Raw genomic sequence first — 22,500 nt, 5'->3', positions numbered from 1 at the left:
AAAAGAGAGAGAAAAGTTATTGAAAGAATATTGATAAAAAGAATCTACCCCAAGGCCATCGATTAATCTCTTACAAAACTCTTCATAAATACGTGACGATGAACACCAATTGTTGAAAGGGATGTCAGATTGCAACTCGCAACACGATATCCTTAAGAGAAAACACATCTGCTGATGAGCGTAGCAACATCACACACACATACACACACACACACACAAACACACACACACACACACACACACATATATATATATATATATATATATATATATATATATATATATATATATATATATATATATATATATATATATATTCTCATATGTATGCACATTCATCCATCTAGATAGGAAGATTGAGACTTTCATGCACTTAATTGCAAATGATACAATCAAGTCATAGATGATTGTCGTGCTGAGGTTCATAGTTTGACCCTATAATTTGTTCGCATTTTTTGCCGTCTTAATAACTACTCTGCTGATTAAACTAAACTAGGACAACTTGATTGAGTGGTTTATTACACGAAATTATTCCCATAATTATTTACGCTATTAGAAAAGCTCACTATTATAACGGTGCAAAGTAATTTGTATTCATCTCGTGTTCCGTGTTGTTCCCTCGGGGTGAAAGTCCCTATTATTATTATTATTATTATTATTATTATTATTATTATTATTATTATTATTATTATGTAACCATTTCTGCTCCTTTTTTCAGTTAGATTAATGCGGCTATTGCGTTATCTATTCCCTCGGTCCTTTAGTGAATTAGCAAATGAATAAATGTATAAATTACTTTCTTTGCACTGAAGCTCTTTTTATCGACATGATGATGATTGTTCATCTTACTATACATTTCATTATCAAATCAATCAGTCAGTCATTCTACATTACTTTTTTACTCTGCGCCCGTACTCAACAATAGCACAATAGCACACGGTTGCCAGTGCCGTCTGCCTCCAAACAGACGAATAGGGATATACAGTGATTAAGAATATTTCTCCGTCTCAGCGGCATTTCTCTCACAGGAAGATGAGATCGAAAACTGGGAGGCCTTACCTGAGGATTGTCGAGGTCCTCCTCCTCCTCGTACTCGAGGTACTCGTGAGTGAACTGGAGGAGTTGCTCCATGTGGAGCTGCATCTGCAGGACGGTCTCTTCGAGGGCGTTCACTCGGTCGATCTGGCGCTTCTCCACGTAACCTGTCACGCCCGCGATTATGAGACCGACCAAGCTGACGGCCAGAGCCACCCATATCACCCGGCGGGACTTCTTGGGGCCGGAGGGCGTCACCACAGCGTACATGGGCGTCTTTTCCATGTCTGCGACGATCGAAGGCGCTGCTGAGGCTGGAAGTATTGTGTACAAGGGAGGGCGTTCACTCCAAAACCCTCCAAGCTATACGGCTCAGATAATGAATTGCAATGACAGCGCCTGGAAGTCTTTTAAAAGCGTGCTTGAAGTTTTTAATCAGAAAGAACGCCTCTGGAAAAACTCAGCCTCCCTCTCGGAGGTGACTGCTCAGATCTCTCGCGGTTTATCTCTGTCCGGACGCCGGGAGCCCCACGTGTCGGTCGGGAGAGTGAAGCCAACGTGTTAGACGCGAGGGTGCAGAGACTGGGCACGAATGTTACCTTCTACTCGGCTGCCACGAACGGCACTACCCAGCAAGATCCCTGCGCCACGCTTTTATGCACTGGACCACGCACACACGCACTCACCCGCTCCCCCCTACGCACATGCGAGCCAATCCTGCAAGCACTCTATTGGCATCCCCCACCCACGCCCTCGTGCATCATCAGAATGCCATGACGGAGGGCATGTTAGAGGAAGGGGGTATTGTTTACCTCTGGCATGAATGTCTTTCCTGCACCGAAACACGTGTTATCAAGGTCACGAGCCTTCCTGCCCGAGGAGGAGATATGCCACGGACCTGCCTCAGAGGCTGCTGCTTGGAGAAGAACGGCCACTTCTAGAAAGAGCTCAGGCTTTCTTGAAACTGCGTCTCTGTTGGCGTTCATTGACAATTGCGGCGATTAGGATACAATTTCTGCCATTTGTCTCATTCATTCATTCGGTTATTCTTCTATTTCTTCTTCTTCTTCTTCTTCTTCTTCTTCTTCTTCTTCTTCTTCTTCTTCTTATTATTATTATTATTATTATTATTATTATTATTATTATTATCCTATACGAATGCATTCTCATGAAACACACCAAAAAGTCATGAAACTGCGTGACATGCTTCTTCAGAAATAGTTGTTATCAATACATAATGATCGAGAAGTATATTAGCTGTAACGGCTGATAATCACTTCTCATATCGTTATAGAAATCGAGTTTCCACGGCTCACGGTGAGCCTTAAACGCCATCAATCATAGCCAAAGGACAGAATGACTGATTGATTTAATAATCAGTTCGAGGGTGACGAGGAGGGTGACACGATGTCAAATAGTAAAAAGATAAAGTGATTCGACAGAGAAGAAGACTGGGTAACTCTCTTTTCTTTCTTCCTTTTACACGAATTGTAACTAAATTGAATTTTCATGTTAGCCCTATTTACAGCCGTTCCCCCAGTTCTTGTCATTCTCATTGTTTTATCAGATTATATTAGGACCGTTAATTTTCGATATAAGAATCAATATGAACCCTTTACGAATGCAGGAAATAATCTTCAAGTCACCAGGCCTCCGCAAATAGTACAGTGGATATCATTTAGATAAATGCAGTAAATAGTTTAAAATTACATTGAATAATCTGTAAGGCATTTTAGAATGCAGCATAAATTCTTTAAGCAAATGGACACCTTTTATGGAACAGTGAAAACTGATAAGGTAATGGATATTTTCTTTACGAGTGCAGTCAATAACATTTAAACTAATGGACAACCTCTCACAGTCGATGACCTTTAAATAACATTCACCTGAATACATAACCTTTAAGACAACTTATCTCTGCAGTGATGTGAGGAAAAGAGTTCAAAGAATTCGGTGAATGACTTTTGAGATAATAAGTAAATTAGAAATACAGTTTTTAACTTGATGGTAATGTGTGAAACACTCAATATTGCATTTAAAAAAATATTGCAGTGAATTCTCCTTAGGATCATAATTAATAAACTCATGAATTCAGTGAACAACGTAAGAGTTTGATAGGTAAAAGTTATGCATTACACTGATATACAGTGAAAAATCTACAAGAACACAAAGAAAACCTGTAAAACTCAGTGACGAAACACTGCAGGCTCAGTGAATAATTTCCATTTGTACCACAGATAACCTTTGCAGGAGAAATGAACAAGCTGATAGTGAGCAACTACTCGAGACATATGGGGTAACCTGTAAAATATGGAGTAAAAGAATTTAAAATACGTATGTACTCAATCCATGCATGGAAAGAGCAATCATTTAGGATGGTGAATAAAATCAACTACCTTTAGTACGTGTAAAGTTTTGAAAAGTAAAAACAATTACAATTTATCGAATGGAAGTATTTTTTAAAGTAAAATGAACGGCCTCATGCGAGATGAACAATATTTAAAGACGCAATGAATTGCGTTTTAGAGAATGGAGCATTTTAAAGTCATGAGGATTACTTGCTTAAGATAGGTCATTATATTTATAATTACATAGAACGTTTCATATAATGAACAGTACTTTAGAGAATTCATTGCTTTAAGTAACACAATTTATCATCCTTTACTTAATATAAGTACTTCGGGGTATAATGAATGATCATTTGAAAATGATAATCTATAAAGTTATACTGAATAATCACTTTAGGATGAGTAATTTTGAAGACTACAATGAGGAACCTTTAAGATATGTATAATCTTTTAGGTAAATTCAATAATCTTTCAGTTAAAAGGGATATTTTATTATCATTTGAGATATAATTGATAACATTTTTGGATACAGATCTCCCGAAAGGCGCAATAAATACATTTTTAGAAAATGACTGCTCATCAAGGTAATCGATAATCTGTAATAGTACGGTGAATCGAATCCAGAAAACTTTAAATAAAATGAGTATAATGAGATATTATTGAAAAAGTGGGTGATCTTGTAAGGTATGAACACAATGAATGATGAATCATTCTTGAGAGTGGGATGAATATAATCATGATATAATGAATGGTCATCATGCTTACAATGCACTGAGAAGAGAAACTATTTGTAAAACCTCTTAATTTGATAAGAGATGTTTAATCATCATTAAACTACTGAAAAAAACAATATATTGTCACATTATTCTCCACGACATTCGCAGCATTACCCAGTCTTAGATGCCCAAGACGTTAATGAATGAGTTTCTGTCTTGACGGTTCTGAATAATGACAGGAACCTATTTGAATGTTTATGTAAGTGACTTTGATTTCTGTTACACCTTTTGTCGTTATTTCTTCTGGCACTCTTCCTAAGATTACTTCCATCACCTGTGTCATTAAAATTATCATCTTTTCCGAAGGAGGGTAGTACCCTCAGTAACCTCACGTGGTACCCTTTGTTGGCCGAGTCGGCTGAGCTTCAGACTGTCACTCGATGGGCCGGAGTTCAATTCCCGCGGCGGGCTGATGAAAGAGTTAGAAATTTATTTCTGGTGATAGAAATTCATTTTCTCACTATAATGTGGTTCGGATTTTCTGGCAATAAGCTGTAAGTCCCGTTGCTAAGTAACCAATTGGTTCTTAGCCGTAAAATAAGTCTAATCTTCAGGCCAGCCCTAGGAGAGCTGTTAATCAGCTCAGTGGTCTGAAGTAAAACTAAGTATAACTTTTTACCTCGTAGTGCCTGTAGGCACTCCTAATGTGTGTTCGCAGCGTTCTTTATTCTAGCTATTCAACTTCTCTAACTATTACTTCTCAGTGGGGGTTTTTCCCCAGTTCCATCTTTAGCTCCTAGTGCTTCATCTCCTTAATTTTCTAAATCTCTTGATTTTGCTGTCCAGCCACTCCAGCTCCCTCTCTGCACTGTCCTGACTGCTGATTGGCTGAAAGTGCCCCAGTGCTTTGCTTGTCAGCCTAAATTTCATAAAATCATTATCATCATCATCATTATTAGTACTATTGTTACTGCCTGTAATGTCTTGTCATCTTTTTGTCATTATCACTTCACCTGTTCCAAGTGAATCTGGTCTTTCTTTTGATGAAATTTACCTATTAACTCATATATAATCTTAAATATTTAATTTTTTGGGTTAAGTTTTTGGGCTTTTTAACTGACTACATATGAATGTACGCACTCTTCTAGATATTAACAATACTAATTTTCCATAAGAATTTCCTTATTGTTCTAGAGATTGAGATCCTGAAGCAAATCTTTATTTCAATTTTCACAATTATTTGTTTCATTATTTTTCATTATATTTTAAAAGAGCCGTTTCAGATCAGTCTCCATTATTCTCCCCAGTTCAGCGTAAGAAATAACGTCCTCTTCTACTCATTCTCCGAAAGCGAAGAAAATATGAATTTACACTTTACTTAGACTTTCTGCAAGGCTTTGATATGACATATGACTGGAAACTGATAGGCAGCTGAAATATTATCACAATTGTGTTTGAAGTTATTATATTTATAGAAATATCCATATCCAGTTCTTGTTGAATTTTGTCACTTTTGTTGACCTTGTGACCTTTGAAGTGGGTTATTGTTTTGGGTCATTGTTTTAAACATACTGAATAATTCCCCTGTCAGATTTCACTAGGACCTGGTGAAAGAAGTGTGATGAGGAAATAAAAATTTATAATGATAACCATCTCGACAGAGACACGAAACATCACCATAGCACTTAGTCCACCATTTCTTGCTCCCAGAGGTTATTTTCTAATGGTGTATGTTTACAAAACGTCGAAGAAACAGCACTGACCTTATTTCAAAACAGGTAATGTTTTCCAGTGATGGTGACATACGTAAACCCGCCTAATATCTAGACAAAATCGACCTCAATATCTCATCGCCAGTTACGTAAACGCTCAGCAAAGAAGTCATGAATGGTTTTCAAGAAATTATGCAACAGAAGTGCAACGCTGACATAAGAGGCCCATGAGAAATTACGTAATGTCGTTGATGTGTTGACATAAGAAGCCCATAAGGAATGTCTTATTGACATCTCGTTGGCGTTGGGTCATTATCGTACATCGCTTTACCAATCTCCGTCGGAGCGAAGTGATTACCGAGCATCTTTTGACCAACTTCCTCATGAGCGTTATTTTCATTTCAATTTTTTTTTTTTTGCTTTCAAATCCCGATAAAAAATACCATTTGTTTTTTTCTTTTACGTTGAAAATCATTCATCGTTGAATGCTTCTTAATCTTGAGATGGGTGAACGAGATATGAATAAAGTTGAGGTAAGATAAACAGAAGTAGTTAAGTAGTTACGTAAGTGAATGAGAACACATTAGGGGGGCCTAAGAAATAAAAAAAAAAGGAGCAAAACCGCTCACTGTTTTTCAGATCACTTCAAGCCTCTCTTCTTAAGGAGTTACTGTTGAAGTAGAGATTTGATACCTAGATTGCCGTTGTTCTTAATAATGTTGACACATGGTTAATGGCTCCAGCTATTCTGAAGCACTTTACATATATAGACAAAATACCGACAGACGACGAGGTTAGAAATTCAGTGTTGCTGAAAGAAACATTGAGACTGAAAGATAAAATGGAAAAATAAAAGAAAACGAAGCCTTACATTAAATAAACATAATTAGGCGGTTTTTGCCTATCCTCTATAAATTCTTTCTACTTCAGAAAAGTATCTTGGTTAGACCCTCAACACTGAAAATTTTGTCTTTTTTAATCCTACAAAATGGCCCTACAGGAGCTATGGGCATTAACGCAAGAAATGAATAGTATGCCGAGAATTAACTACTAATTACCTTGGTATTTTCCCTTACGTAACATTCATCAAGTACTCACGTGACTAAGAATACTCTCACGGCTTACACAAGTCAAAGTTTATATAAAACAAGTAAAAGAACTCTCAGTAAAAACTATCTCCAGACACAAATATCCCGTTTTGATTCTGTACAGAGAAACATGAGGTAAAAGTGGGCACACCAACAAAGCACCGAAATGGTTCAAACAGCAATACTTAGTTACTGGTAACGGTAACATCTTAGTGACAAATCGAGGAGACAAGAGGCAGTCATATTCTGTCCTACCAAATAAAATGCATTTTGTATCCATGTATTTACTTTTTTCTGTGTATAACTTCCACTGCCCGCCAGCCTACGGCCAGAATGTCAGTCTAGGGTAATTCAGCCTGGTACCAGCCTCTCTAGCTTTAGAGAGACTTTGGTTTTATCTTATGAATTTTAGCCTGTCAAGCCAAGCACTAAGGCACTTACGCCCATTCAGCGCTTAAGGGAGTGAAAGGAGGGAGTTAGAGTGGTTGGACAGCAAGCCAGAGACCTACAAAATAAAGATGAAGTACAAGGATTTAAAGGTGAAGCTGGGAGAAAACCCACAGTAACACTAATAAGTAAGTTAGAGGTGCTGGACAGCAAGACTGAAGAAAGAAATCGGGAATGGAGATAACGTAAGATGCTAAAAAGCAGATTCACCAAGGCGCCAAAGGGACGTCTCAAACACCCTTCAGTAATGCCTACAGTGTGCCATCTTCTCTCGTCACTGATCGGCGCACAATAGACAAAGTAAACATACCGCCGACGGCAGCTTAAGCATGAAGTTGATCAGCCGTAGGTTACCCCGACTCTCTCTCTCTTATAACTCTCAGCTTCATTTTAACGTATGGACAGATTAGTCGTATTATAAGGCATAATATACGCATATATGGGTGCCAAAAAGTGGAGCGGATAGACCCAGGGAAGGCTGGAAAGGTAGCCTCTTGGAGAGTTTGAGTGAACTGCGTGCAGAAGTTCGACATTACTGGATTATGGCTGAGAGAAGCAGAGCAACTGGAAGTTGTCCGGTGCTAGAGCTATATGAGTCACAATGAGGACGTCGACCCAATGAAGTGAGCGAAAGGAAAAACGGACAGGCTTTGTTATATACAATACTGAAGTCATACACCCGAATTACACAGACGAAATAGTAGTAATTGTTCGCGAGCAAAGAAGGTCAGTTTCTAATATTTGCGAACCAATAACAACACCGTTAGAAAAGAATCATATTGAAACCACCTAAAACAAATTTAAAATCTCATTTTCTCTCTTATGATTGAGACAATAAAATGGTTGTTGCTGCCAAAAAAACCATCTCGGCCTGATAACATTATGCAGGAAGTAGCTAAACCAGAGACTAATTCTAATTACGTCCAAAAAGATAATACAAGCAAATTAAGAATGACGATCCAATGAATAAAATGTTAGTACAAGAACACAAGGGAGGTAAAACTTCAAAGAATCAAAAAAGAAAATATCATTTGTTCCCCGCTACTAAACTCGTATCTGTAAATTTATATAACCATTCTTATTAACTAAAAGAAATAAACCACTACAAACATACTAAAGGTACATCGCCATACAGTGAACAGTACACGCTACTAGAATTCGATTTTTCCCCGTGACGAAGCGTGACGCTCAAGCATATCAGCTGACCTTGAGAAAAGTACAGCGCGTGAATGAGCAGAGTGGAATGCGCGCTTATATAGTGTGAATGAGGTAATAGGGGTGCGTGATCACAGGGTATGAATTAACCGAGTGGCATTCGCGCGTACAAAGTATGAATGATATTTGAGAAATGCACGATAAGAGTGTGAATGGGCAGAATGGAATAAGAGAGCATGAATGAGCTGAGAGGAATGCTCCTTAAGAGCGTGAATGAGCAGAGTGGAATAGCAGAATATGGATGAACTGAGAGGAATGCACCACAATAGTGTGAATGAGCAGAATGGAATAACAGAGTAGGAATGAACTGAGAGGCATGCACCACAATAGTGTGAATGAGCAGAATGGAATAACAGAGTAGGAATGAGCTGAGAGGAATGCTCCCTAAGAGCGTGAATGAGCAGAGTGGAATAACAGAGTAGGAATGAGCTGAGAGGAATGCTCCCTAAGAGCGTAAATGAGCAGAGTGGAATAAGAGAGTAGGAATGAGCTGAGAGGAATGCTCCATAAGAGCGTGAATGAGCAGAGTGGAATAACAGAGTAGGAATGAGCTGAGAGGAATGCTCCCTAAGAGCGTGAATGAGCAGAGTGGAATAAGAGAATAGGAATGAGCTGAGAGGAATGCTCCCCAAGAGCGCGAATGAGCAGAGTGGAATAAAGAGTAGGAATGAGCTGAGAGGAATGCACGATGACGTCGTGAATGAGTAAGGTGGAAAATGAGTGTATGAATGAACCAAGAAGAACTCACAATAACGTTGTGAATGAGCAGAGTGTAGTAGCAGAGTGTGAATGAAGAGAGAGGAATGCACAATAACAGTGTGAGTTAGCAGGGTGGAACAACAGAGTAGGAATGAGCTGAGGGGAATGCACAATGACAGAAAGTGAATGAGTAGTGTGCAGTAATAGAGGATGAATGAGAAATGAGCTAACAGGAATCCGCAATAACCGTGTGAATGAGCAGTGGGATAGCAGGGTAGGAATGAGCTAAGTGGGATACAGGAGTAAATATTATATGACTGAATTAAACGTGAATTCTGAGAATATAGTGTGTAGGATGAGCACAAAGGTCGTAGATGTAGCAAGTAGCTGAGTGGAAAAGGATTGTATGAGAACTGGATATGAATGAGCTGATATGAGGTTACTGGGATGTGGGAGTACAGAGTATGAATGAGATAAAAAAAAAAAAGACGCGTAGATATGGGTAAGTAGTGAGTACAGTATTAAAGAGCTGAGAGGAATTCCTGAAAGCATAATAAGAACGAGCTGAAATGAATGTGCAAGCTTGAAGGATGAGTTAGCTGAGAAAAATATCTGCTAAGTGATTATTAATGAGTAAAGAAACATACAGAAGTACTAAGAATAAATTAGATTTTAAGGAAGCAGATGCATAGAGCAGGTGCAAGTTGAGAGGAACGCAGTATAATGAAACGAATGAAGTAATGGGAGAGTAGTTGTATGGAAAATGGAATACAAATGTAGTGTGTGTTTGAAATGAGATGAAAGTACGTGTTTTATTAACTCGATTATGAAATTCAAAATGACATCACAGCCATGCAAATGCATTATCATGAATCTGATGAGACATTGCAAGTAAACATGATGTGAGTGAGGTGTTAATGTCTGCAGGCATATGGTTCATGTATAAGGTAAGAGGAATTCAGATGGAAGAAACATGAAAAGCTAAAAGGATTACAGATGTGAGGAACATAAATAAACTGAGAAGAATGCATTAGTGTGGAGTATGAATAAACTAATAGGAATGCAGGTGTGTAAATCAGAAATAAGCTGAGAGGAATGCGGGTGTAAGAAACATGAATACGCTGAAAGAAATGCAGGTGTATGGATCAGGAATAAGCTGAGAGGAATGCAGGTGTAAGAAACATGAATAAGCTGAAAGAAATGCAGGTGTATGAATCAGGAATAAGCTGAGAGAAATGAAGGTGCAAGGAGCATGAATAAGCTGAAAGAAATGCAGGTGTATGAATCAAGAATGAGCTGAGAGGAATGCAGGTGTATGAGACATGAATAAGCTGAAGGGAATGGAGGTGTATGAGTCAGAAATAAGCTGAGAGAAATGCAGGCGTAAAAACAAAAAAGCTGAAAGGAACGCAGGTGTTAAAAACGGGGAAAGGGGGAGAAATGCAGGTATATGATTCACGAATTAGCCGATAGGAATACAAAATGGTGTATGAGAGGAGGAATGCAGGAGTATGGAGAATGTATAAATGGAGATTAGAATAGTTTCAGAAACACTAATGAGCCCAGAAGAATACAGGTACAGGAGACACGACTAATCAGGGAACATGTATAGGAAATGAACAAAATTAAAGGAATCTAATTATATGGAGTATGAAAAAGATCAGATGGATATGACTGAATAATGACTGAATGACATAAGAGCACTGAAGGCATATGGAAATTGAATAAACTAAGCAAAACATAGATGTATGGAGTATGAATTACTTAGTAAGGAATAATTCGCCAGTGTATAGAAAATGTGTTGGCACAGACGAACACGGGCTCACAGTGAAAGTGGGTTTATGGAGTAAGAATTTGTTAAACGAAATACATTTACGTGAATTCCCAATAAATTAAATAGAAGTCAAAAAGCCATTTATTAGAGTGGAATATAAAATTTAGGCCAAAGGCCAAGCACTGAGGCCTATGAGGTCATTCGGTGCTGAAAATAATATTGAATCAATTGTTCGGAGAAGGTAGAAAGTAAGATAGAAGACGGAGAATGTGAACGGACGCATATTAAAATGAATGAAAGGGGTTGAAGCTTGCGTCAGCGCGACGCTGCAAAACAACTCCGCAATGCCTGGCAGTGCAATCGTGTGAGGTGATTGTCGGTACTACTCTCCTTGAGTAGGACAGTGTCATTTATAACCTATGAATGATTTAAATGGAATGCCCGGCTGGTGGGTATGAATCGACAAAGAAAAATATATAAATAGATAAAATAAGGCACTTAAAATAAGGTAAGGTAATATATGTTTCTGGAGGTGCAAAGTACAGACTCGAATGAAGATCCAGCCTATGAAACACACGCACACACACGCACACACACACACACACACACACAGAGAGAGAGAGAGAGAGAGAGAGAGAGAGAGAGAGAGAGAGAGAGAGAGAGAGAGAGAGTCTCTAGAAAGTCCTGCTTGTGGTAGGTCATCTGTAGCGACAGATTTCTCCTAGGTAAATATTCTTTGTTTCGGATTCCTGAATAGTTTTTGATGTCACTTGAGAGACAGTCTGACAGTTCACATGCTGTCAACTAGAATATATTCGTACCATATGACGTCATCTCATCATACCCGAATAACTTACGAATTGAGCCGACACAACGAAAACATCACGAATTCAGAATAAATCTAAAATATCTGCAGGAAAATAAATCGTTGACACTGAAACACGAAGCCTGAAATGAGAATATACTAAGAAAGAGGTAAACAAATAGCAGTTCCGCTAACAAAATAAGGAGAACAAGTAAAATAAGAAGGAAGATTCTCGAAAGCTATTAAGGCAAACCTTCTGGAGTAAAAGAAGTGAAACAAATAAAGAACAAATAAACACAAACAAAGAAAGATTTGCGAGGGTCTCTGGGACACCTATATCGAGAACAGCGCGGCTCCCCCCCCCCCTCTCTAACCCTCCCCATCCCCATATCTTCAGGACTTAATGAACGTAACACAATGTTTGGATCCCTGTAAAACAAAACAAAACAAAAAAAGAAAAAACAAATACAAAACCGAGAAAAAAAAGTTGTCAAACATGTGTAAGCGTTCAAGGTACATGCTTGAATCCTGGCACCGGTTGTTTAGCTAATAAAAACTGGAGAACAACCTGCTTACATGAAGGGAGAAGGGGGGAGGGGGGGGGAGGGGGATGATGCCCTTTCACACTTGAATTCACCCTGGAAGGGGTAACACACCTTTCGCCCTTCACCATGAAAGAGAGAGAGAGAGAGAGAGAGAGAGAGAGAGAGAGAGAGGGCAGTACTGTCGAATAATCATGAGAAAATTCGAGTGGGAGAATATTATTGGCTTTGTCACTCATAATCATAATTTAATCCATTTACTCTTACGGAGCAAGAGGCCTTTTGCTACCACGTCCTACGAACTGGATGTCCATTTGAGAGAAAAACAAAAACAGAATAAGGGAAAGTGGGAGGTCAGTTTCACGATAAACAAACGAGGCCTAACAATGAAACAGATAAAGAAACAAAGGGATAAATACGTAGCAGCCGTGAAATGAATAGGTTTGTGGCTAAGGTATGGCTCGTCAAGGTATCACTGCAATCCTTTTTAAGATTGTCTACCTTCTGTTTTGCAGGAAAGTAACTCTAAATTTACATTAAAGGGAACAAAGGGGTGACACCTAATTACGTAGGACGTTTACAATTTAAAATTCAATTAGAATGCATAATTGAATGTTAGGAGGGAGACTATTTATTGAGACAAATTTTACGAGAAAAAGCAAAGAACGAAATAATAGGACTTTGGTCCAAATCTTAATTTAGCTGACCTGAGCTGAAAGCTCAAATGGACTTTTTAAGCAAAGTTTGTCGAGTGTAAACCTTTCACATTTTCGCCTTCTCTGCAACCACCGGATCAGTTGCAACAAAATTTTTCACAAAGGATCTTTGGGTAAAAGGGATTTAAGTGTGGTTAAACTGGGCCATGCCCCATTCCAAGGGTAGATAAATGACAAGCATTGAATATAGGATGGAGTTATTTAAAAATCTGTATAATCCGTTAGATTAAAGATAAAAAAAATCTACCTGAAATGTTTCTCACATAGCGTGGATGAACACTGTTAAAAAACTTGGCGGAGGGGAGTGGCAGGGCCCAAAATTGGTGTCCAAAGTTATACAAGGGAATATACAGGAATAAACTTAGCCACATGTTTATGAATGCAGTAAAGTGGCCCATCTGAGCAAGTGTGGCTCATGGACCGCTTGTTATTAGTCTTTTGATCATGGTTATACTACATTTCCTCTTCTTTTGGCTGCACTTCATCACTGAAATGAAAAATAATAATAGAATTAGTAAACCTGCCATCAAAAACATTTTGCATAAATAGAGAGGTAGTGGAATGATCCTAACATTAATGCAATTGAACAGTATTCGAGAAGTTATAAAGCAAACAGCCTGCAGCAAGAGGCATTTATATAACCACAGCTAAAAAGATGCAGTAGTTCTTGGGAAAGCCAACACAGAGCTTGCATTCAGCATTAAATAGTCCTTTGATTTTTTAAAATGGTTATCATCAAGTGTAGTCAAATGGCCAAGAATCATTTGGTTAAATCTTTACCACTGCACAACGAAAGCAGGAACTGATGATTGGCACGTTACTGACTTATCAGTAAGAGGATAATTTGGGTTGATGCATAGTACGAAACCACCTTATCAGTAAAGGCGAGTGATAGGCTGATGCATGGTACAAGACCTGCTTATCAGTAGGATTGAACAGCGGGGCTTATTCATGGCGTGAAATTTGCTTATCAGCAAGTCAATGATGGAATTACTGCATGATGCGAAACCAACTGATGTGAGGTGCGAAGCTATCTTACAAGTAAATGTATTTTGTGAAGCTGATGCATGATACAAAACCAGTTTATCAGTAAAAGCAAATGATAAGGCTGGTACATGGTATGAGACCCTGACTTATCAGTCAAGGTGAATGGTGGATTGATGCATGGTACATGATTACCAGGAAGGGCGGACGATCAAGTTGACACTTGGTACGAGATCGGTTTATCGATATTGGCTAAGCTGTGCTTGAGATAAGCTTCATACTCCATTGACAGCTGCTCTGAGTTTATGATAATGAGGACCAGGAAATAACTGCAATAAGAGCAATATCAAATGTATATCACGCTATCTAGTTTACTAAGACTAAAAACAAAGAAGGTCTCAGAAGACTACCCTGGGTAACACAAGACAGATAGATTAGGCTCACTAAAAACATTTTGAACTGCCTCTGTTTCCTGTCCTGAAGAATTGGTTGATATTCTCGAAAAGATTTTTCAGAGAGAGACAGAGAGAGAGAGAGAGAGAGAGAGAGAGAGAGGAAGGGATATTTCTTGTGAATGGTGTTTAGACTTGAAATGATTTGGGGGTAAAAACACTAAAGCTAAAGCTGAAAATTGGTGCACAGCGCTGAAAAAGATATCGAGAGAGAGAGAGAGAGAGAGAGAGAGAGAGAGAGAGAGAGAGAGAGAGAGAGAGAGAGAGAGAGAGAAAGGATTTATCGGTATATAATCTTGAAAATTTCGATTTTTCAAAGACTGAGGAAGACTGACAGGCAAGCAGACAGAGGAAGACTGAGACACAGAAATCACTCAGTAATCTATTAGCTTTCCCAAACAGAAGATAAACTGAGGACTGAATTATGTTTCCGTAGAAATTCTTGACAAGACTAAGGAGAAGAGAGAGAGAGAGAGAGAGAGAGAGAGAGAGAGAGAGAGAGAGAGAGAGAGAGAGAGAGAGGCGGGGGAGTGGTTCGACAAGAGACTCAATAAAGCAAAATCCAGGAAAATGTCAACAAGTAAACCTCTGCCACAATACCTCTCTCTCTCTCTCTCTCTCTCTCTCTCTCTCTCTCTCTCTCTCTCTGACTAAACGTATAAAGTTGAGACAAGACTTGGCTAATACTCATGCTCAACTGATCTCGATAAAATCTAGAGCGATCTGTAATCGTTGATTTACAGTCCAATCATTCACCTCGCCTTATGGAGTTTTATGCTTCTAGTCTATCCCAGTCATGGAGTCGAAAACTCCCTCTCTCTCTCTCTCTCTCTCTCTCTCTCTCGCTCTCTCTCTCTCTCTTATCTCACATATCTCTCTTATCTCGCCTTGTTCGTTAGCACATTAGCGCTACCCGAGATCGAGAGAAGGAGTAAGACAAGATAACGCTTAATTGGAATAATTTCATCATCACTAAGTGAATGGTCCACATCTCATTCTTAATTTCGGACGGCCGCAGTCATTAACATTCGCAGTGTTGCCACGTCCCTGACCTGCAGTGATGCCATGGACGTAGTTGGTACTATGTCTTGCTTTTCGCATATATATATATATATATATATATATATATATATATATATATATATATATATATATATATGTATATATATGTATATATACTATATACATATAACATAAAAGAAATAATAGACCAATAATTTTCATAAATATCACTGCATAAATTATATATATACATATATATATATATATATATATATATAATTTATATATACATATAGTGTATATATATAATATATATATGTTTGTGTGTGTGTATATGTACGAACGTATGTACGTGTATATTATGTTTACGATTACTTCTAGTTGCTCATTGGATGGGTCGATATCGTACTCGGCTAGCACTCTCCTAGGCCCGCGTTCGATTCTCCGACCAGCCAATGAAGAATTAGAAGGAATTTATTTCTGGTGATAGAAATTCATTTCTCGTCATAATGTGGTTCGGATTCCTGACCAAGTTGTAGGCTCCGTTGCTGGTAACCAGTTGGTTCCTAGCCACGTAAAATAAGTCTAATCCTTCGGGCCAGCCCTAGGAGAGCTGTTAATCAGCTCAGTGGTCTAGTTAAACTAAGGTACACTTAACTTATAGTAACTTACGATTACTTCGCACCCTCTCTCTCTCTCTCTCTCATTTTTCTCTATTTAATTTTTTATGTTCCCTTTCTATATAATTATATCATCATCAGCTGTTTTATACAGTCGTTATCAAAGACTCAGTCAGAAAAACTCTCCAGTTCAGAAAAGCAACGAAAATATTTTTTCTCGTCCTTTTCAAATTAAATGACTGGTTTAACTGCAGTCACACACATACACACACACACACACACATACACGCATACATATACGCTATTACATCTTTATCAGCAAATAATTGGGAATGAAACATCAGTAGATTTTATCAGAGAGAGAGAGAGAGAGAGAGAGAGAGAGAGAGAGAGAGACAGAGAAAGAGAGAGAGAGAGAGAGAGAGAGAGAGAGAGAGAGAGAGAGAGAGAGAGAGAGAGAGAGAGAGAGAGACCTTCTTAAGATTCTGAAGATTAGATTTTGCAGAGAGAGAGAGAGAGAGAGAGAGAGAGAGAGACAGAGACAGAGACAGAGACAGAGAGAGAGAGAGAGAGAGAGAGAGAGAGAGAGAGAGAGAGAGAGAGAGAGAGAGAGGTGGGGGAGAGAGAGAGAGAGTAGAGGTGTGTCTTCTTAAGATTCAGTAGATTTTAGTAGAGAGAGAGAGAGAGAGAGAGAGAGAGAGAGAGAGAGAGAGAGACAGTCAAGGTGTTCCTCCTTAAGATTTAGTAGATCTTGGAGTTACAGGGAGAGAGATAGACAGCCAGGAAGAGAATAAGATCGAATGAGGAAAGAAACATTAAAGAAATAAAGGCAGGAACATCATAAGCACCTATTAAGTCAAGCCGGTGAAGATCATTAACATTCTTGGAACATGCGCAATCGAGTTTTCTGTACATCGTATAATCAAGGCCACCGAAAATAGCTCTATCCTTCGGTAGTCTCGGTATAATATTGTATGAGCCGCGGCCCATGAAACTTTAACCAAGGCCCGTGGTGGGCTGGCTTATATCGTTGTCAGACGCACGATTATGGCTAACTTTAACCTTAAATAAAAAAAATTAAAAAAATACTGAGGCTAGAAGGCTGCAATTTGGTATGTTTGATGATTGGAGGGTGGATGATCAACATACCAATTTGCAGCCCTCTAGCCTCAGTGCTTTTTAAGATCTGGTGGCAGACAGAAAAAAGTGCGGACAGAATAAAATGCGGACGGACAGACAAAGCCGGCACAAAAGTTTTCTTTTCAGAAAACTAAAATCGTTTTATTCTGCGTTTGGGTTTATCTTTAAGCAATCATTCTTTTTTTTTTTTCAAATATTTTTATCTTATAAACATCCGGTTCTGTGAAATCATACTTCGCAAGTAAATGATCCTGTTTGACTATACCATCCCATTGTATACCCATATCGAATAATAATAATAATAATAATAATAATAATAATAATAATAATAATAATAATAATAATAATAATAATAAATTAATTAGCCTAAACAAATCAAACCTAACCGGACCGGCCTGCAAACAAGTCATAATTGTTCAATGTTACCTCTTTTAGAAGTAATAATATAGATATTTTTGCTTCATTGTTCAATCCTTGCCTGACCAATATTGATTTGCATATACGCACACAGAGTGAGTGTTTAATAAAGAAGAAATATCCTTGTTGTCATCCAGGTTTGACGTGAAGTTTGCTGCCTTATATGGAACATTAACCCCTTCTAAGGTTAAAAAAAAATCAGCAACTAAAAATACAATAATGCCGTAAAATCTACGGTTTCAAAATTATAGATGTAATAATAAATATAATAAAATTTTGCAGAAAATAAAACTTTTCTTCTAAAAAAGCCAGCTATCAGATCCAAACCATAAGTGTGTGTGTGTGTGTGTGTGTGTGTGTATAGCATATATATGTATGTATGTATGTATGTATGTATGTATGTATGTATATGTATGTATACATATATATATATATATATATATATATATATATATATATATATATATATATATTGCTGTAAAATCTACGATTTCAAAATTATGTATGCAATAAATATTATAAAAGATTTGGCAGAAGATATACTTTTCTTCTAAAAAAGTCAGCTATCAAATCCGGACCATAAGTATATATATATATATATATATATATATATATATATATATATATATATATATATATATATATATATATATATATATATATATACATATTTATATAATTTATATTTATACAGTATATGTATATATGTATATATATATATAAATATATATATATATATATATATATATATATATATATATATATATATATATATATATATATATATATATATAGTATATATATAAGGTCCAACATCTAGTACATAAACCCGTTTCCCTGCCACTATGACAGCAATACACGACCGGGGAGATCCACCGGAGACACGCACATTGTCTCCCCTTTCCAGCGCACCCCCACCAAAAATCGATCATCTTACCAGCGACCCTGAGAAAGACACAATAAGACCATTCTTCCAGGAAGACGATGGACTCATTATCTGACCTTTAAGTCACACCTCATATTCATCATGCGCGGCTTAATTTGACGTAAGAACGGAGAAAGTATTTTTTGTTGAGATTTTTTTTTATTGTTTTCTTCCTGCTGTAGGGTACTCGGCCTTGCAATACGAGCTGTGTTTTGGGGGAGACTATCCTGGAGTTTGTTTACTACCTTTGTGTGGATAGGGGGTAGCTGGAAAGGTTTTATTATTATTATTATTATTATTATTATTATTTATTATTATTATTATTATTATTATTATTATTATCTCACAAAAAGTGAGAAGCAAAAGCTGATTATGTCAATCGCATTGACTCCTTCTGAGTGGACTGAAGGTTGCTGAAGAGAATATTATTATTATTATTATTATTATTATTATTATTATTATTATTATTATTATTATTATTATTATTATTATCTCAAAAAAGTGAGAAGCAACACAAAGTGGGAAGCGAAAGTTGATAATGTCAATAGCAATGACTCCTTTTGTGTGGATTGAAGATTGCTGAAGAGGTTATTATTATTATTATTATTATTATTATTATTATTATTATTATTATTATTATTATTATTATTATTATTATTATTATAAGTACCTCACAAAAAAGTAAGAAGTAATACAAAGTGAGAAGCATTTACTCCTGTGTGGATTGAAAGTTGCAGAATTATTATTATTATTATTATTATTATTATTATTATTATTATTATTATTATTATTATTATTATTATTATTATTATTATTATTATTATTATTATTATTATTACCTCACAAAAAGTGAGGAGCAGTGTTGCTGTTGATTATGTCAATCACAGAATGTTATTGCTGCTAATATCAATTATATCTTTCTTGTTCTTCTTATTCTTGGTTTCATCCGAACTTGGTTTTCAGTAACCTCAACAGTATTTAAGGCTGAGCTTCGACTCTGGCAACACAATCGAACCATGATGAAGGAACGAAAGTTTCAAATCTCCATCCATGTCGTTGTGCAGCTTCATCAAAAGAAAACTTTAAAAAAAAATATGAAGGAACTTTTGCCGTGAAATTAATGTTAAATATGTTATTATTATTATTTTGATGCCACCGTTTTAAGCAAAAAACTTCCTTTATTGTGAGAATCACTGAGTGTCACTCTTGGCTTTGATGTAAGAACTAGGTAATCATTTCTAAATGCATTATTATTATTATTATTATTATTATTATTATTATTATTATTATTATTATTGCAACATGAAATATCTTTGAGTCATTAAAAGCACCTGACGAGAAAGAGAAATTAGCAAGAATTTTATATAAAAAAAACAATTATTATAAAATGAATGCCAGCAGTGCTGCAAGGTCATTTAATATGCTTGAGAGAAGGCCTTTTCCGAATGATTATTATTATTATTATTATTATTATTATTATTATTATTATTATTATTATTATTATTATTATTATTATTATTATTTGTGCAGCACGACAGGCTTCATTTGGCATCATTAAAAGTACTTGTCGAAGAGGAAAAACATTATAAAATGAAAACCCGCATTGCTGTAATATTATATAATATGCCTGAGAAAAGACCTTTTCGGAATCATTATTATTATTATTATTATTATTATTATTATTATTATTATTATTATTATTATTATTATTATTATTATTATTATTATCATTGCCATTGTTGTTGCTGTTGTTATGAAGACCTTTCCTTCAGCAAAGACATCGGCCCATTAAAAAAAAAAGAGAAAATATCCCAAATGTCATTCTCAGGTGGCAGTGGCAGCCATCTTTACGTAATCCTCACCTTTGAACCTGCTCGTCAGGGGAAGCTCTCAACATGTCTCATTACGAAAGCGCGCCTTAATCACTATCTAACATGAACCTGCAATTATTATGTTCGCGTGCATGTTAACGCTTTGGCTAAAGGATTTATTATAATCTGTTGTGTGCTAACTGCTTTTGCTACTGGAGTTATAGTGGCTCTTTTTCTTTTTTTTTAGTCAACTAACGATTTTGTTTCTTGATATATGATGTTATCATATATGGCAGCCATTGTGCTACTGGGTTTATTGTGAGCTCATTTTGTCTGACTGTTTTGCCGAAGGATTTATGATGTTTACCGTTTTTGCTTCTGGAGTTATTATGTAAATCTGCTGCTTTACCACTTTTGTTTACAGTTCCCTTACAGGAACGGTTTTACTTTCATTTAAACTTATTATATTCTTACCGGATTTATTTTATTGCGCTTCATGCTGGTCGTTTTGTAACTCGGCTTATGCAGTCATCTGGACTGATAGTTTAGATACTCTATCTACTGGTCCGTCACGTAATTCAGCCGCTTAGTTCTGGGAGATCTTGAGATCCACCTTGTTGAAAGATTTTATCGAATTTATTCACCGTTTGGCTCATGATATCAAGTCCTTGCCTATGATTAAGTCCTCGTCATTCGACATCTTTTGCTGTTTTTATTGTCGATCATTTTTCTAAAGGAGCCTTACAGTCACTCTGTAAGATAACATATATTAACCAATATACCACCTTGTGTGGTGCCCTTAGGCTTTCCTTGTTGATTTAGTTCCTCGTTGGACGGGTGGGTATCGTTCTCAGCTAGCACTCTGGTCCTGCGTTTGATTCTCCGACCGGCCAATGAAGAATTAGAGGAATTTATTTCTGGTGATAGAAATTCATTTCACGTTATAATGTGGTTCGGATTCCACAATAAGCTGTAGATCCCGTTCCTAGGTAACCAAGTGGTTCTTAGCCACGCAAAATGAATCTAATCCTTCGGGCCAGCCCTAAGAGAGCTATTAATCAGCTCAGTGGTCTGGTTAAACTAAGGTATACTTAACTTTTTCCTCCTTGATTTTCTAATGGCCGTTGCTTCTTTTGTACGCATAACAGTGATATTAAAGGTCATAAGTATGTTGACCTTTTGACCCACCTCCCGATTAAAATTTTCCTTTTGATCTTCCGTTCGACCAGTGTTGCTCTCAAGTCGCCAATGTAGTATTCAAATCGGCAGTTCTTCCAAGTCTTTGCCTCTGCTGCTAGCCACGTCACTTTTTAGTTTCCCTAGGATCACTGTACTTATTGACTTCAAATGAAAGTAAATTCACAATCAGAGAAATAAATCCTATTCGGTTCTTATGCTGAAAAAAAAACCTTGTAAATCCAGTGTGCCTCCTCTCTTCCACGCTGATGGACACGTGGCTTCTGCTCATAACGAAAATCTAATTTCCACAATTCTCATTACCACTGCTCCCGATCCCCCTTCTCTTTGTACTGTAATGTTTTGACTTTGCTTATGGTCACTGCTGTTAAAGAGTGCGTGGTTCATGCCTTCTGAAAACAAAAGGGATACCCGGCACAGATCACATATCATCAGCAGCGTTTGAAGGATTTGCAAACTATGTCTGCTGTTGTATGACATGGCTTCTGTGTAATTGCTAATTCCAACACTTACTTCTTCATCTTGAAAAAAATATTCACCTGTTCAGCAAATTTCTAATATTATGAAGATGAAACTCTCGGAAATTCTACAGCCCGCAACGACAACAAACTATTCTGTACAGTAAGAAAGAGAGAAATGTGGAGAATTAGGAAGAGTTCTTTTCTTATAATGGAAATGACGGTGAATTTGGAGAGTTTCGGAGATTCGCTTTCTTAAGAGAAAATAACACTCTAGTCAGTTAAAAAGACATTGCTAAAAATAAGAGCTAATTCAGTATTACCATACGACAAGTCTTAGACGAAATAATAAACATCAGACGAGAGATGCACAACCACGAAAAAATACATCACCATA

At 37.0% G+C, this 22,500-nt stretch overlaps 1 protein-coding gene across 3 annotated transcripts in view; it reads right to left on the bottom strand.

Annotated features, from left to right (window-relative positions):
• The window catches only part of LOC136832242 (protein eiger-like), a 195,126-nt gene extending 193,125 nt beyond the window's left edge, over nt 1–2,001 (bottom strand). For 2 of the 3 annotated variants that reach the window (XM_067093105.1, XM_067093107.1), the window contains exon 1: nt 1,060–1,681. In XM_067093105.1, coding sequence (XP_066949206.1) covers nt 1,060–1,320 — 261 coding nt within the window. In that variant the 5' untranslated portion in view covers nt 1,321–1,681. Of the gene's footprint in view, nt 1–1,059 lie in introns of all 3 variants that reach the window. The other variant, XM_067093106.1, reaches the window with a different exon arrangement.
• Between the last annotated feature and the right edge of the window lie 20,499 nt (nt 2,002–22,500).

Source organism: Macrobrachium rosenbergii, chromosome 49 (assembly GCF_040412425.1).
Source record: "Macrobrachium rosenbergii isolate ZJJX-2024 chromosome 49, ASM4041242v1, whole genome shotgun sequence".
In the NCBI taxonomy this organism is placed as follows: domain Eukaryota; kingdom Metazoa; phylum Arthropoda; class Malacostraca; order Decapoda; family Palaemonidae; genus Macrobrachium; species Macrobrachium rosenbergii.
Note: the sequence above shows the minus strand (reverse complement) of the source record. Positions and strands in the feature narration are given on the sequence as shown.